This window comes from Triturus cristatus, chromosome 3_1 (genome assembly GCF_964204655.1).
Source record: "Triturus cristatus chromosome 3_1, aTriCri1.1, whole genome shotgun sequence".
NCBI lineage: Eukaryota > Metazoa > Chordata > Amphibia > Caudata > Salamandridae > Triturus > Triturus cristatus.
Genome location: NC_140583.1, coordinates 890,018,217 through 890,035,122, shown reverse-complemented (window position 1 = coordinate 890,035,122; position 16,906 = coordinate 890,018,217). Strand labels below are relative to the sequence as shown.

The window sequence follows — 16,906 nt, the reverse complement described above, 5'->3', positions numbered from 1 at the left end:
TGCTTTCTTATCTGACCTCCCTTTCCTACGCTTTTACATAGAATTGTACCCTTCTTTGAAAACTATGAGCTTGCTTTGACCCTTCTGCACAGGAAGATCAGCATCACCCCCTCTTCTGATCCTCCTCCGTCCCCCGGGCCCAGTGAATTTGGAAAGGTCCGATAAAAGACAGCATACCAAAGGGCATTGTAGCAAATCATTATGGGTTTTTTTCATAACACTGAACATCTTCCTTTGCCAAGTTTATATTTGGCTCTTTCCTTCACCTCGTCAGTTTTTTAGGTCGAGCATTCGAGACCTCTTGTATATACTTTAGTATATATACTTTAGTATATTCTTATATGTGTATGTACTTTGTGGGCTCTGGAGATCAGCCCTAGGACTTATCTACTTCCGCTTAGGGATTTATATTTCTGTTCAACTGCCTCTATTTAACTTTCGTGTTTGAAAACGACCAGCAGAGGTCAGTAAAATGCCAGAATCGCTTTAGCATTCTCTAGATTCCAGTCCATAGAAATCTTCCACAAGCACCCATAGACAATGATATTTTTTTCAAATCTTGTATTTTCAGTGATATGACCACCGAAGGCCCTGCTTTTATATTAAAAACAAAGCTTTGGACTATACCATTTCCCGTTGAAAGGCAATATTTCTCTCCATGTTTTCCCATACCTGGTGTGTCACACAGTTTGGTGCTTACTTTCCCTCCATTTTAAATAACAGTAGATGTTTCAGCACCCAGGTTAATGTGCTGCACAGCTAAATACATATAAGGTCCCAAAGGCGAGACCGATTGCATTGCAAATGCTTATTTCTTAGGTGAGCAATAAAAGCGAATGCAGAGCACAAAAAAAAGAGAAATTCTGGTTAACGAGGAAAAACCAGAGTGAACTTATTTGACTAATTACCAAATCAATCAGCTTTTAATTAGGGCGTCAGCCTCTGCCTCTCAAGGCTCCTGTTTAGTGTGTTTGATTACAGCAGTCATTGGAAGAACCTGCTTGCAGAAAGAGGATGGAGAAATGCGAGAGTCAGTTTAGGGAATCCTTGCCCCAACTTCACACTAACGGATAATAATCAGCTGCCAACACTTTCCAATTTAGTACACAATGAGTCTACATTAAAGTAAAAAATAACATTAATGATATTTAAATGTAAAGAGAGCATTAAGTGATACAAGCAGTTTTGGTGTACCATGGCGACGATGTTGCTCCTGCGCTACAAAAAAGAGAAGAGAAATCCTGAGAGACAATAGCCCTCTTTAAAGGATTTCCCTTCCTCCTACAACGCTCATCTGGCATGACGTCATGACGTCATCTCCACTACTCAGAAGTGAGCAGTGTGAGCACGCGCACATTGATGTGCATGCTTTCACTGCAGTCCAGAAAAAATGGACCGTCTGTGCGAGGCCCGAAAACAGAGCCAGATAGAGACCCGTTTCGAGGCCCCCTTAAAAAAACTACTCAGCACCGGACAGACCCGGCCCACTTCAAGCCCTGCTGAAGGGTGTTGTCAAAGACAAAGAAAGAAAAAATACATTTCATGGGTATTATGTATGCCTCAGTTACCCAACAGCTTCCACTACTACAATGTGTATATATATATATATATATATATATATATATATATATATATATATATATATATATATATAAAGTGATGAAAACCCAATAATTCAAGTAATCTGGCTTTTTGCCAATTTGAATGACAGTTAAGTGTATTTATTTTTCTTAGACAATGTCACTTATTTTAAAGGCGATTTAAAGGATTTCTAAACAAACACACAATAACAAAGAACCATTACTTACATGATAGGAAATGTTTCATCTTTCCGTCTTTTGATTTCATGCGAGGGAAGAGATTCCCAACCAAAAGCCAAACTCCAATCAAAGTTTCCCCGATTGTGATTATTTCCATAGGGTGAAGGTTTGCTGAACTCAAACGTATTGAGGTCGATAGATACAATATCTGGACTTGGAACAACTGTGTAGTTCTCTGCTATCCTTGCAAGTAAAGGTTCTAACCAACCATAAAAACATTCACCTATTGGAAAGAAAATAGCAAATAAAAATACTTTATATTTTGCTCACCAATGGAGAGTATATTGTAAATTTAACATAACAACTGAAAGCCCATGTTTGGGTTAATGTACAGCTTTCATGAAATCATGGCCTGCAAAGTTATGATAATACTTCTTTTCCTTATTAAGGAAATGGCGCTCAATCTGTCACACTTCTGTTTTCACTATGTGCCTGATTAAAATGTTATGTTGTATTGTTATGTTAGCTAGACTGGTACACCGCAGTTTATCACCCAGTAGGGTATCCAGGTGCTGGAGCAGGTGTGGGTCTGAGGGATTGGTGAGTCGGCCCTGTGTAGTAAATTAAGTCATCAGCTTCTTGTGGAATTAAAGGGAGGAGGAAGCCCTAATGGGTAGAGGCAGGCCATTAATTAGCAGAACGTCATGAGATTCAGGTCTGAATGTCTGACCAAGGGAGCCCATATCTCATCAGCACAAGATAAATATGCATTGGTAAAGCCAAAAATAAGCACCACTCCCTTGAAAAAGCCTAGAAGACACAAAAGTCCAATCAGAATATACTCAAAACAAGCAAAACCACAAAAAACACTATCAAGGATTAAGAAAACTGAATGAACACCACATTCAGCACTGATCCTGAATGTAACAGCTATATGGAAATAATGTCTGTCAGAAGTGGCAACTACTTTTAACACTATGCCAACTTCAACAGCAAGAAGATGAGAAATAGACATCGGGCTGGAGGAGGTCGGACAATACAACTGCTCCTCTGTCATATTCAGTAGGCGGGATAGTGATCTCCCTGAGACATGCTGATTCTAATCAGCTGCAATAACAGAGACTCCTTTAGGAATTCCTAATGTAAAGTAAAAGTCGACAAAATGCCGCAAACTGATGCTTCAGTCCCCAAGGTGAATGGCACTTCACGTCCGGAACGGTTGAACGGTTCTGACCCAAATACCCTCTCTTTGGGCTCTTTTTAGGTCTCAAAATCTGTCAGTTTTTAGACCTGTTTTCTACAATTCCAGTACTTAGTGGGCTTTGGGGCTGACCACTGTGTTTGATTGGTTGATTCTGTTCTCCATCTCATTTGGTTGCTTCTTATTCAAAGGTGTTCTTTCCTCTTTCCATATTTGTCCCTCGCCTGGGTCATAACTTCTTTACCACTGTTCTGAATGGATGACTTGTATCCTTCCCAGCCTAACACCAGGGAGCTACATTTTTTCTATTTATTTTAGCACTCCATGGGAGTGCATGTGTTTTCTTCTTCTTTGCTCCTGGGGCTGCTTCTAACTGACATCCTAATCCCCATGCTCGACTTGCTGCATTCCCCCTCCCAAAGTTGGACTGCTTCTTGCCTGTCCTTCATCACCTCGCTCCTCTGTTACCCCTTGCCATTATTTTCAAGCACTTAAATTTTAATATTTCTCCACACACTCAGCTTTTATTTTCTTCCCTGGCACACTGCTCCTCACTGTTGCACACTTTTTCTATTTTTTTATTTACCACATCAAGATAGGTGGCCTCCATCCTGAAAAAAGTATATTAAAACTTAAAAACATATATAGATTGCTGCCGCAGCGTCATGATGCATAAGTGTGCATGCATGGTGGTGCATGCATGTGTATATGTAATCCGTTTTTCATTTCAGCAGTAGCAACACAAGTATTTATTTTTGTATCTGATGGTGTTAAGTTTCTGCAACAAGCATCAACAAATCCAAAAGGTTGTCTAATGCCTTTCAAATGCGAGACCTACTGGCTTTGCCAATGCTTATTCTTCTTTACAAAGGTCTGGAAGACAACTAATGCGGCCTCTAGTTCAGGCCTAAAAATATAATAATAAGAGTTCACTCCAGACAATTATCAAAGAATAAGACCTGTTGTCACCAGAAGAACTAAACAGGTATATTGAAAAGATGTATTTGTTTACTAAATATGAAGCAAAAATAAAAAAATAAGAGCATACATTGACACAAGGCTCTTAATAAAAGACGTTTTAAAAGTAGGCCATGTTCTTGGAGGTTGGATGTCTCACCTTATCTGAGCACGTTTATTTTGAGCTTGAGCCTACCAAAGCAATCTTGAAAATCCACACAAAATGGCTGGCCTACTCGGAATATATAAGCACATATTTTAAAAGATGGTATCCTTTACATTATATAGATAACCTAGACATTCCACAAAGGATATACTTACAGTGTGCGTCTAAAAACGTCAACGTTTCGCCTGTCGCAACAGACGCTCCAAGCAGCCGTGCTGTAATGAGACCTTTTCTTTCCCTCTGTCGAACAACTTTGACAATGTGCAACTGTTTAACATACTCGTCAAGTTTTTCGTGCAGGTATTCTGGGTAGTAAGAAAAAAGAAAACAAATATTCCAGAACACGTATAAAAGACGCATATGGGAATATATATAAGGTGTAAGTGCACTTTTTTAGGCCATGAAACCTAAGCCATTGTGAAACAAGTAAATATAACAACTTATATCAGTTATTCCTGGCAGTTTTAATGCAATAGAACAATTGCATGTCTAGGCAGAACTGTCTGTAGCACCACAATTATGTCGGGTATGACTTTAAATTGGGTACATAAAGCCAATAATCCTTTCCCCTACTGAAGTGGTAATTTAACAAGGAATCACTCAGTTATTGAATTTGTAAATACTGTACCCAACCCTCCAATGCATAAGACATTCAACCAGTTACATTCATAGTTCATCTTAAACTGAACAAGCCGTACTTCAAGTACATGAACAAACATCCGTATTTATTTGACAACAATCTAAATCTCTTTTGGGTCTAAACACTGCACCAGCCCACTGTCGTAAACGATCACAGTGATTTCTTAAAGCCCCAGTTGAGACCTTTGACAGCGTGGCGAACACTGGTGCGGTGTAACTAATGGAATGTATTATGCAGTGGAGGGTTGGGTTGGATACTGTGTTCACCAATCCACTAACTGTGTGATTCCTCGTTAAATTCATCATGTGTCCTTACGTGCTATTCGCTAGTAACTCTTGTTACTATGTAATCACTGTGTAACTTATGTAAAATGTGTGTACCTAACAACTTGCTGTTCCTTATGTAAAGCGCTCTGATACCTCCGGGTCTAGCCAGCACTATATAAAACTCAAATAAATAAATTACTCCTTCTGGGTTCCTTTCTTTTGCATATACGTACCCAGTCTCCTGAAGGATTATTGCGTTGCTGTATCGTGTGTAACACACTCTTTTGTGGATTTACCTCAGGACTGAGGCCAAGGTATGTTTGTAATTCCCTATACGCTTCACTTTACACAGAAAATGTTTCCTGCAACACTGTCACACTATTATAATACACAATACCCTACCCTCCGATAGCACAATAGTATGCTGTACAAACGGTTCTATTTTTGCAGTGTATAGAAAAAGGATTTACAGAGGGATGTTGGCGACATTCGACATTCCGCACAGTGTAAACTCTAAAAGCAAACTTGAGTGCTGTAGTGCTTTCTGAAGCAATGTGTTTGTGATGGGAAATAAACCATATATTTAGCACAAGGTAGGCTTGTCATGCTAGGGTCTTATAAGAATCTGTGGAAAAATCTCAGCTAACTGCTGATATGACATGGGGAACCTTCAGCGGTAGTTAGCTCTTTCATGAGGGACTCTTTTGCTATTTAATTGACTGGGTCTCTTGAAGATGATCATAAGCTATCTTGTACCAGTAATGTGGCTGTGTGTCCAGTAAAGAAATTCTCCATGGCTTGTGATGATCACTAATCAATGTAAATGTAAATGTAGGTGTACTTGTAAAGCGCACTGTGACTCCATGGAGTATCCTGGCGCTGAAGACCGCTGGGGAACCCATCCTGGTTTTCCCTGTGAGATGGTCCCTTTCTGGGTATCTCCAAGGTGAAACCAGGCATCCCCGGCGTCTGTGGGGGGCCGTTGTAGAGATGAGGCAAGCTTAATGCCCAGAGTTGCCGAGTGTGTTCCTGGTTAGAGTAGGTAGGCGAGAATTATTGAGTCCGTTTTGGCCCTGGTCCACGACCCTGCCGCGTCGGGAATTGAACCTTGGTCCCTGGCCGATTCTCTGCTTACGGGTCGGCCGCCTCTAACCAGTGAGCCACACCTCTCCACAAGGCATAGGATATCGCCATTCAAAGACTGTAGCACAGTTTAAAGGGGAAATCCACCAATAAGCTGATGAGCTATCTCATATGCCCGAGTCTTTGAGAGAGCAGTCTAGCTGCGGCCTTCATGTGCCCACACAAGAGGGGCTAAAGTGTAGCTCATATCATAGGCACAATTGCCTGGATTGGTGCCAAACTGCACAAGCCCTAGAAGAACCGGAAGGTGCTTTTGTTTTCCTTTGCTGTGCAACAGGAAATTGAGAAAGCTCTTTATCACACAAATCAGAATAGTGCTGGCTCAGTATTAATTCTATGGAAAGGGGCCCAGGACTAGGTTTTGCGTCAAGTGTGCTTCGTGTCAGCTGTGTGAGGCAAGATACTATGAGCAGCACATAAAGGCCTGGTTCTTTCTTTACATTCTGGAACTTGTAGAGCCATATTTGTAATGGGAAAAGCAAAGCTGCAAGTTCGACAATGCTAAGAATAAATCCAACATGGGACAACTACTCACAAGTGTGAGGCAGACGCAGTCAGTGAGGGGACGCCTTTTTAGCCATCGTAACTTTGCCTTGCAGGATGCACAGGCACACATAGCTTTGCCACAAATAGTCCTCACTGCTGGTTTTGTGAGCTCAGGCACCTTCCACAGTCTAACGGAGAAAACCGCATACTACATAGGCATTAGATGAGTATTGTCCCTGTCCATGCAAATTTAGTATGCAAAAAAATACACATTTCAGGTATAGTATCCACCTGCTAAAACACTAGAAGTTCAAAAGTTTGCTCTTAGCTATTGCTGACAGTACGTTTTACAATTAGCATATATTCAAAAAGGTGACACATCAAGAGATTGCGACAACTCAAGAAAATTGTCAAACCCATTCTTATTGACATGGGATATACGTTTACACAGTGACATGCTTCCAACAATGGCCCACCTGCAAAGTGAAAATACAAGTCTGGCTTCTGAGGGGCGCTTTTGGGAACCATCCCTTAGAGAAATAATATTTCCAGTAAAGAATAATGTACATCATACGCCGTTTGTAACCAGTCAATCATGTGAATGGCTACATACTTGATCCTGTGGACTATGCCATACCATGCCAAGAGAATTTCCCCCAGAGCAAATCACAACTAAACACAGGCATGAGCTGCAGATTCAAAGAAGTCTAAAGTTGGAAGTCCAACAAGATGATGACCTAACTGAATGACACGAAAATACTCAGCCTAAGGGTACACCAAATCGAACTAACCGATATCTACACACTGACAAAAAAAGCCCTTGCCAGCGAAAATGGATTGTTCCACTACTGCGTTTTTTGGGTTACAACGTGCAACGACATCATTAAAAGACTATTGAATAACTGCAGAAATATTCCCATGTACACCTAGATGACCCAGTAAAAATGAATAGCCTAGGTTGGAATACCCACCTGCAAATCACAAGGATGTCTTCAGCACTCATCAAGCAAGCAGACTAAATAGGCCAAAAAAGTGTTTCCTAGATGCAAATAAGTCAGATGTCTGAGTAACGGTTTAGAGAATTAATTCGTGAAACCCCAGATAAAAGTGGAGGTTGTTAAGAAAATGGCTACAATCACCACAAAAATACGTCTGTGATTTCCTGAGATTTTGTGCGTGGTACGGTTCAGACACAAAGGTTTGTAGATCTCTGCACATTTATCTGATTAACTAAAAATGCTCTTTTCGTCGTTTACAGGTTATTTTATCAGAAGGACAATGATTGATTTTCCCGATGTGTAGGATTACTGTCTGTGTGGATATCGGATGAATCCTAGGATCACCGTATTTGTAACACAGCCACCTGGCCAACCACCACGTCGTATAAACCCATACGACTTCTTCAAAGGAAAAGTTCCAGAAGAGGAACCAAATGGGTAGGAATAAGGAATTGATGCCTGAAAGGTAAGAGTCATACTAGGTTTAAGTGGCAGGCTCCTGGCCTTCCCGTCATTAAATATTGATTGTTAGACAGCTTTGCAGTCCTATCCAGAAAACCGAGTTGAAGGAGGGGAAGAGAGCAAGAAGAGGAGGGGGTTTAAATGAGAGCTACCCAATCAGTCTGCAGTCGGTCATGAAGGGGGGCAGACTTGTCACAATTCTTCCAGGCAAATGTAGTAGATTCTTGGAGGTTAGGGAAGCAAGGGGTGCTTACGAGTGCTGTTCGTGAAGGGAGATGGGGGTATCCAGATAGCCTTCCTTTTCCCTTCACAGAGAATCATCACTGAAGGTTAAGCCCTGGTTTTATTGGTCATCACCTGGTCAGAAGAATGATTCAAGTTTTGTCCTGCAATCAACTTCATATTACGTGTAATAAAGGTATTAGCACTCCACATTCTGACATGCAAACAGCCGCATCTATACACCCTCTCCCACAAAACGGGAGTGGGGTAATCAGAATAAAAAAAGAGACCTAGAACCTTTGTGTTAAGTACTTGGTGAAAATACGTTATTTATAGTGCCTAGAAATGCCAGAAGTGCTACAGGTTGTGCTGTTCACAGTATGTAATCCAAGTTGGTGTTAAAAAAACAAGTCTTTCAGAGGGCTCTGTTCTTATATAGCCTGCCAAGCTTCCTCGAAAACACTACTGGGATTAATTTGTGGCAGTTCCAGAAATAAAAACGCTGTGTCAGCACATCTACATTCTAGCTTTGCCTGTTGGGTGGTCTCTGTAAATACATGCTGCAGAATACTGGTCAAAGGCAATGACTTCAAATGTCCAGTTCACTGGGAGAGAGGTCGGTCGAGGGTGGCTTCAGAAACGGGAAAGTCTTTCGCTGGCTTTTCACTCAAGTGTAAGGAAGTGCATAGAGTCAGGTTTGATTTGTTTGCATGCATGGATGGTTATTATAGAGCCTTCATTATGGAAACCAAGTACTTGGTACTAACAAATATATTAAAAGGAAGGTGACGTAAACTGCTTCCTGAAAACCAATTAGACCAGTGTCAACCCTCAGAATGTTCAAGAGGCAGTGTCGCCCAGTGTTAACATCGGACTGACACTTTCAGCAGAGGTTGAATTCACAAGTAAACAAAGCAACACAATTCTGACTGTAATAAACATATGTAAAGTTTATGACATTTTCTTACCATCCACACTGGCATCATCCACCAAAATGATTTCCTTCAGAAGAATTGAAGGAGAGGTGTACATCACACTGTAAACAGTTCTGAGTAGAGCAGACCAGGCTTCATTGTGAAAAACGATGATAATACTGGTGGTAGGGAGTGGTGGGCAACGCTTGAACTTTTGCTCAATGCATCTAGAGGCAAACAAACGTGTAGCATGTTATTCATGAAAAATACTGAAATCACAAGATTGCCGCTGAATATGAATGTTCACAGAACATATGCACCGACATAATCCACACACTCATTTATATGGCCACATATCCTTAGCAAGCGGATTTGTAGTGTTAGCGGATTGTGTGAAGCCCCGTGTGCAGAACTCCAACCCACCTACCCTCCCTTCTGGTGGCTTTAGTAATCTAATTGAGTTTAATGTTTTTTTGATATCACTATAGAGGTTACCAACAATTTAATTTGTACAATCATTTGTGATTGCGAGATCATGGACAAGGTGCTAGTTGCTTACCGTACTCTAGCTGATGGATTTCAGGAGAATTTAAACTGAATTTTTAGAGGAATGCATATAGTTAATTTTATAACAACTGTATTTGTTCCTAGTTTGCAAAGAATCATAACTTCTCTTGAACACGGTTTTCCACAGGGAAATTACTGTGGCTCTGCTCGTCATGCTCTGGACACAAATTGCGGTTGGGCCCTCACTTTGCTCAATCACGGTACCACCTGAACTCACATATCCATGCACAGTGGGCAATTAATGCAGGGCATGGGCTTAAGCCAATGCAGTGCACCAACAACTCATGCCACTAACCTGCCATTAAGTCTGCAAGGGCTCTTCCTAGTCAACAGCGAGTGTAATAATTTGAAGATGGTTGCAAAGAGCTGCTCCTTGAAATCATCTGCAATCATTCAAAGCCAGGACAGTTTGTAGTGATTGTCTCTCATAATTTATAGAACGTAACATTTCCAAAGCAGAACAATTCACTAGGATAAAACTGGAGCGATTTACTCTCCACCTCAACCCCAAAACGGGGATATAGTATGAAATCCCATTCTGGTAAATGAACCAACAATTTCTTGTGTGGTCTTACAGCCAATGTAACTGAACAAAATCGAGTATCATTTTCATACAGTTGACGTGAGATTAATTTTCACAAAGGTCTATATGTGGGCTTACAACACTACAATTTACAAGTGCCTTTGCAAGATTCTTAGCAAAATCAATGACCACAAAATTAAATATCCTCTGTGTATTAGAATGCAGGTCAAGATATGTACAGGTTGGACTTACCCCAATACTAGTTGAGCAATAAATTTGAGCAAAGTTTTTACGTTGCCAGAGTCTTTGGTTTAGTCTACCCATCAATGAGCAAGTCAGGAGTGTCCCACATCACCATGAAAAGACAGGGCCATTGTAGGAAGAATATGAAGATTGCCTATAACACTTATTTGTTTGCTTTTATATAGCACTACCGCAACTCAAAACATGGTACATGAGGAGACAAGGGACACTGTTTACATTTATGTTGTCAGTGCTCATGTCAAAGAAGTGGGTGTCCATATAAACGTGCACCAGGATCCCTGCAAGTAGTAGAGCATAAGAAGCAGTGCACATCATTAAATGTTGTCTACAAAGTCACCATCAACATGCTGCTCATAGGAGCTTGAAGTACAAAACAAGAAATTTAGAGGAGTAGCAGCTGGTGTCAAACATCATTGGATCGTTTGACACTTCCAATTCTGAATTTTGTTTTTCCCCCCCCACAGAGTCCATCTCCTACAGGCCTGGTGAATGCTATCCTCAGCACCGTGTATCCTAAAGCTAGTAGCTGAAATTACCACACCCTAGTGTCTTTTAGAGTCAGAAAATGAATGTTAAATGTGATGGATTTCAAAAATAATTTATTTGCGATGCATGAAATCATGTAAAATTACTTCTGCACCTTGGTGGTCACCAGATAGACCACTGTGAATGTTTAAAAAAATCGGTGTTGTAAAAACTCTAGTATTTGCTTCAGCGAACAGGTTGTTGTGGATAAGGGTGATCATTAACACTGTCCCTCTTTTTAATAATTTTTTTGATGCATTTTTTGATGCTTTTTCACATGGCGTGTCTGTGGTTTACCATTTCTCAAAAATACATTAGTTTATGGTGCGATTCAGGGATTTTAGTCTCCCTCCCACTCGCAATCATGACCATCTTTACCCACAGCATGAAAAGCATTTTTTAAAAAGTAACCCAACCACTTTCCCAAGCGTGTCTAAATCATGGATGATCTCACTCTTCTAGTTCACAATTCAACCAGATTGGGCTATAAATGATTTCAACCAATATTAAAGGCCTGAGGATGGACAAGCACCATCTTCTCCAGGCAATCCACAAGATGAAGGAGTTTGATAGTCATCCTAAAATTTGCAGGTTCAGAGTAATTCAGCAATGTATTTCTTAAAAAGCAGATCAATAAAAAATATTTTTAAAAATGTGATGCTATTTAATGGGTTAAATAGACCAGTCATCATAGATTTTGCAACACCTATCTCGCTCACTACTGCATTAAAATCAAGGTAATGCAGATATCAAAAGTTGTGCCCTACCTCCTGCTCACTAGGATTAGAGAATAAAGCCTATTGGTGGCATAGTAGAGTGGTGGCACGTATGCATTTGTCCTGAGCAAGTTGTATTTAAATGTAATCTTCAATTGTGCAGGCACTTTAGTTAAATGTAATCTTCGATTGTGGAGACACTTTAAAATTGCTTGTCTGGGCACACAATATAGACAAACTCTTTTGAAATTCAGTACTTTTGTAGTATATTTCAGCAAGAGTGGCAATCCTGCTTTGAGATCTGACCCTTTAATGACTTGTGCACCAAAATGTCTCAGCGATTACTGTAATTGCCCTCCCCCATATATTAGACGTGTCAGCCACTCTGGACTCAGCGATCAAGGAAGGTGGATTCTGTGGTTCTCAGCTGCTCCCAGTCAGTGACAGCAACTGATCACAAGCAAAGGGTATGCCAGTGAGGTTACATAGGCCCCGGGCACAAACACTTTCATTTTAAATGCTGAAGTTTAAAACTGACATCTTTTTAGACAATGACTTAACACACATTTGCTTGTGTGGCTTCATGAGATAATATACTCAGAAATGGTTTGCTAACAGTTACATTTCTTTGTAGGCATATTATCTGGCATTAGGACATTCTGTACAAGGACTTAGTACACTGCGTAAAATGTTGTTGTTCGTTGTTGTTCGTTCGCGACAGCTCTGGGCGGATAGAATCAACAATGACAACAGGACCAGGACTCTAATGGGTCCAGTTTATTATATAAACTGCTCTACGCCTCTGCTAAGACAGAGGAACATTTCGATGGATTGTCAAAGGTTGCCCAATGCCTGAATTTTAGCCCAGCTGAATTTCAACATCATCCTGAAGAGGACGGTGGCCTCTTCTACACCAAGGCTGGCTACCAGATAACACGCTGGCAGGTAAATTGGGAGTTAGATCACTCTAAAGTATTCTGGCAGACCCGACAACACACCCTGTGCTTCATAGGATAGGTAGCACTAGTTAGGAGTGCAATTATATGTATTCATATAATCCAATGCAAAAGTACAATGGTTGAAATTGTTCATTCTGTTCACCAGTCTTGTAATGCTGAAAACATTGTTTTGCTCCATTCTATTAATCATTGAAGTGCATGTATTTGTACTTCTTGCGTCTCCCTTTGGGCATGCCAGAGCTACTAACAAAAAAGATCTCTTTCCACAGTTTATTTGAGGGAATTAGGGTGGTCCTGTTCTGAGGTTGCAGAAACCATCTGGTGCCCTGTCAGTTTAGGAGCACAGATGGTGCACTGTGAGCTAGCCAGGACTTAAGTGAACAATTTCTGATGGTATGAGTGGACTCAGTCCGACAGTTTTGAAGCTTATGTTGCCTAAACGCACCGTTTTACTGAGAAAGTAGGAACCGTATGACATGGCGACACTAATGTTCTAGTTTGGGTACTTATGTCATGGGTCTCCCGAGCAGTTTTCTTAAGTGTGCGCCCAAAGTCCCTACTCACCAATTAATCAGAGACATCTGTGGTATTAGGTATGAATCCTCCTCAGCTAAACAGGGAACCCCTATTTTTGCATCTAGGTTGTTCAATCTTGAACCTTTCAAAGGATCACCCCAATATGGTTGCCTTCTCTGAAATACATAGTTTAAATGGCTGATGCAGCACCAGTAAACATAACATTAAACTGCAGACATAGTTACACAAATGTTGCAACAACCAAGGTTAGTCCTTATGGGTGGGGCTGTTACTTTCGTGGCAGATGCACGCGAAGCGTACAAAACATAGGTATTCTATTTGTGGGTAACATTTCCAGTAGCAAACACTTAATCAAGACATTGTCACAAGATTACCATAGCTGCAGTTCCCAACTACACAACTTATGAAGAACTAGAAATACCATTAACATTCCTGGAACACACAAATTGGTTCCAAGGCGCCCTACCACATTCTAGAGATGAAGTTAGACTAGGACCCCTCAGCAATGAGGAGCAACATGGCCAGTCTTAGCCAGTTACACACCTTACCCAGAAATGCCCTAATCCTACGCAAGTCTAGTTGGGTTATTCAGATGCGTGATAATACATTATGGGAAAAATGACAATAAACCCAGTGAGGAATGCTCAAGCTGCAAAACTGCATTTAGCAATGCTGGCAGTTAGTCCAGTGACTATTATTTCAATAATGGGAAACGTTTCCATCAGACAAGAGAAAATTCCGTTCTAGATTGCACACAAAAAAATCATCTTGAAGCAGTATTTCCTCATACAGGACCTCAAGATAAACATAAAATTCTCATAATGTGTCTACCATTAGGGATGGTTCCCCCAGTAGTCCACTGCGCCACTTGGAGCACAGTATTTGCTGCGGTCTATACCATAACGCATGGCATGGCCTCTACTGTTTTGCCAGAGGTGCTAAAACAGATCCAAAATGAATACAGGGCAGCCCCAGCCCTGAACTTAGGGATAAAACGAATTGTAATTAGGTCAGTCTCCTCAATAATTTTAAATAATATTAAAGGGGAAGCAGCAGCATTGACGGTACGCCAGCATCTTACGCAAGTTCCATTGGTGGATCAGGAACTAGGGCTATCAAAAATTATTGCTGACACCTAAACATACATTGGTCAAAATAATTTGGGAGCCTGACCAAATAATCCACAACTAAAGGGTAATTCTGAAAAAGGATAACTCGAAGCAGGCACCGAGTCTTCTGAAAAAACTCTGGTATAATAAGACATTTTTTTAGAAAACCTAAACCACGGGGTATATCCCCTGAACAATGCAATAATTTGCGTAACCGTGAAACAATTAAAGAGCGTAATAAGTATCAGTACACTGATGCACGTCCCTCTCACTCCTTTCAGGTGTCCTCCGAAAAAGGCTTTGAGAGAGCAGTATGATCAGAGCACAGATCAGAGGAGTACGTGAAACCGAAGGAGGACTCACTACACTCTTCGGACTTCATAAAAAAAAAAAAGGAAAAAAAGCTATCATTTGGTTACGACATTCTCTTGGCTGAAAGAGATTGGCCTCCTGAGTTGTTTGACAAGTCCCATGAGGGAAAGTGTGATATTACCATCTTTCTCCAACCTCGTTCCAGAATCAATTAAGCATACCTAGGCCAAGGAGTGGGCCCTTGCACAAGCTCCAGCGTTATAACACAATCACGTGGGCTGGGATGAAGAATCCCCTTACCATATTATACTCATAAGGTCCTGCCCACAAGTGCAACCACAATACCCCATCAAACATGAGGCTAAACAACAAGTTAGAGAAATTCTAACACAACTTGAATATCAAGGTGTAATTGAAACTTGGACCTCACCAATGAACAATCCGTTGTTTCTAGCAGTGAAACCAGATCATATTGCTTAGTCTTAGACTATAGACAATTAAACAGTCATACTTGCACATTCGCAGTACAAAATGCGTACACCACAGCAGTAATGAACAATATAGTGCGGAAAGATACAAAACCACACTCGGCATTTCAAATAACCTTTTTTGCCAAAACGTGGTACCTGAAAGCAGGTATTTGCCTTCATTTACTGCTTTCAGGTCCCAAAAACAATTCTATCAATTGCCACAAGGGTAAAAGAATAGCCTAGGTTTGTTCTCTGAGTAACAGGACTGTTACAGTGCTTTGACAATGAAGCACTGCCCTATGTCGATGACATATCTCACAGATGATGATCTAGAAATGCATCTGGCCAGAATAGTTCACATAATTCTAGGTTTTGCTCACATTGTTTGAAATTTAATTTGTAGCCAATCAAAAATAGTCTATCTCAGTATCCTGTTATACGAGTTGTCAAATAAAGGCAAGAGCTTAGCAATGCACTTTCTAGAGAAGTGTGCGATCTTATAAACGTCAAACACATTAAAATGACTCCAATCATTATTGGGTTTTCAAAATTTTGGTAGAGCATGCATACCAGATTAGGCACAATGGATGAAACTGTTATATGACCTGATTCGTCCAGAGGTTTCAAGCACACATTATACACAAGAACTCAAAAATGCTAGCTGAAACACTTACACAGAAATGTTAACACAACAAATTTGGTGATCTGTGTAATCGCAGGAACAACAGCCTATACATATGTCAATTTCAATGAGGTATCACTGAATCAATTGCATATAAATCGTATTTATATTCCAATGCAGAAATGTGTTTTACACCAACGGAAAAAAAATCTGACAGCGGTACAGACCCCTGTAGTGAAAGAAAGCTCATTGGCTTAGGGGAAATTAATAATTTTCAGGACTCCCACTCTATTCTTAGAGGCTGTCACAAAGGCCAGTGTTCCCAATGCAACAGCCTTATATCCTAAATGGATAAAACGGGCCAACTCACTAACAGCAACCGATGTAAAGTACATATTTGACTCTGCACTACAAACACAAGCACAAGCTTACCTTCAATATGAACAAGAATACCCTCTGCCTAGTGAAATAATGCCACTAGATCAGTACGACTTTACACTGATGGTTCTGACCAGCCTGTAGTCCGAACAAAACACCAATACTAAGCCATTTGCCCAACAGTAAAGGGTAAAATGAGAGATGGAAAATTCCAACCTCTAAAAACATTCACACACAGTCACTAGGTGATTGCACTGCACAGCTGGCTGAACTGAAAGCTCTAATTCTGGCACCTGAGAATTCGTATTCAGAATTCCTCACACATACAGTGTGAGATTCAAATTATTGTGCCCAGTCTTACAATGAGTATTTACACTATTGAAGCCAGAATGGTTTCAGAGACTCACAAGGTTATACTATCAAGCATATATTGCTTTGGGGACAAGTGGCAAATCAAAGTAAGTTTGCCACGGGCTCATGTTTTCCACACTCTGAGCCACCAACATGTAGGAATACACATTGTAGGTAATTCATTGGCTGATGAAGCCGCAAACCCAGCAGTGAAAACTGCTTTCATGGCTGCAGTGACTTGTTTCAACATGAGGATAGATAGAGACATGGGGAGAGGAGTTGGCCTATTGGCTTGGGCGGTCGACCTCGAATCTGGGGAACTGGGTTCAAGTCTCAGCAATGACGCTGAACATCCTGT

At 40.7% G+C, this 16,906-nt stretch overlaps 1 protein-coding gene across 5 annotated transcripts in view; it reads right to left on the bottom strand.

Moving 5' to 3' along the window:
- GALNT3 (polypeptide N-acetylgalactosaminyltransferase 3) overlaps positions 1–16,906 on the bottom strand; it is a 517,623-nt gene that overhangs the window by 224,650 nt on the left and 276,067 nt on the right. For all 5 annotated transcript variants that reach the window (XM_085645397.1, XM_085645398.1, XM_085645396.1 and 2 more), the window contains 3 exons: positions 9,270–9,442; positions 4,240–4,389; positions 1,809–2,043 (listed from right to left, as the gene is read on the bottom strand). In XM_085645397.1, the coding sequence (XP_085501523.1) occupies positions 1,809–2,043; positions 4,240–4,389; positions 9,270–9,442 (558 nt within the window). The remainder of the gene's footprint in view (positions 1–1,808; positions 2,044–4,239; positions 4,390–9,269; positions 9,443–16,906) is intronic.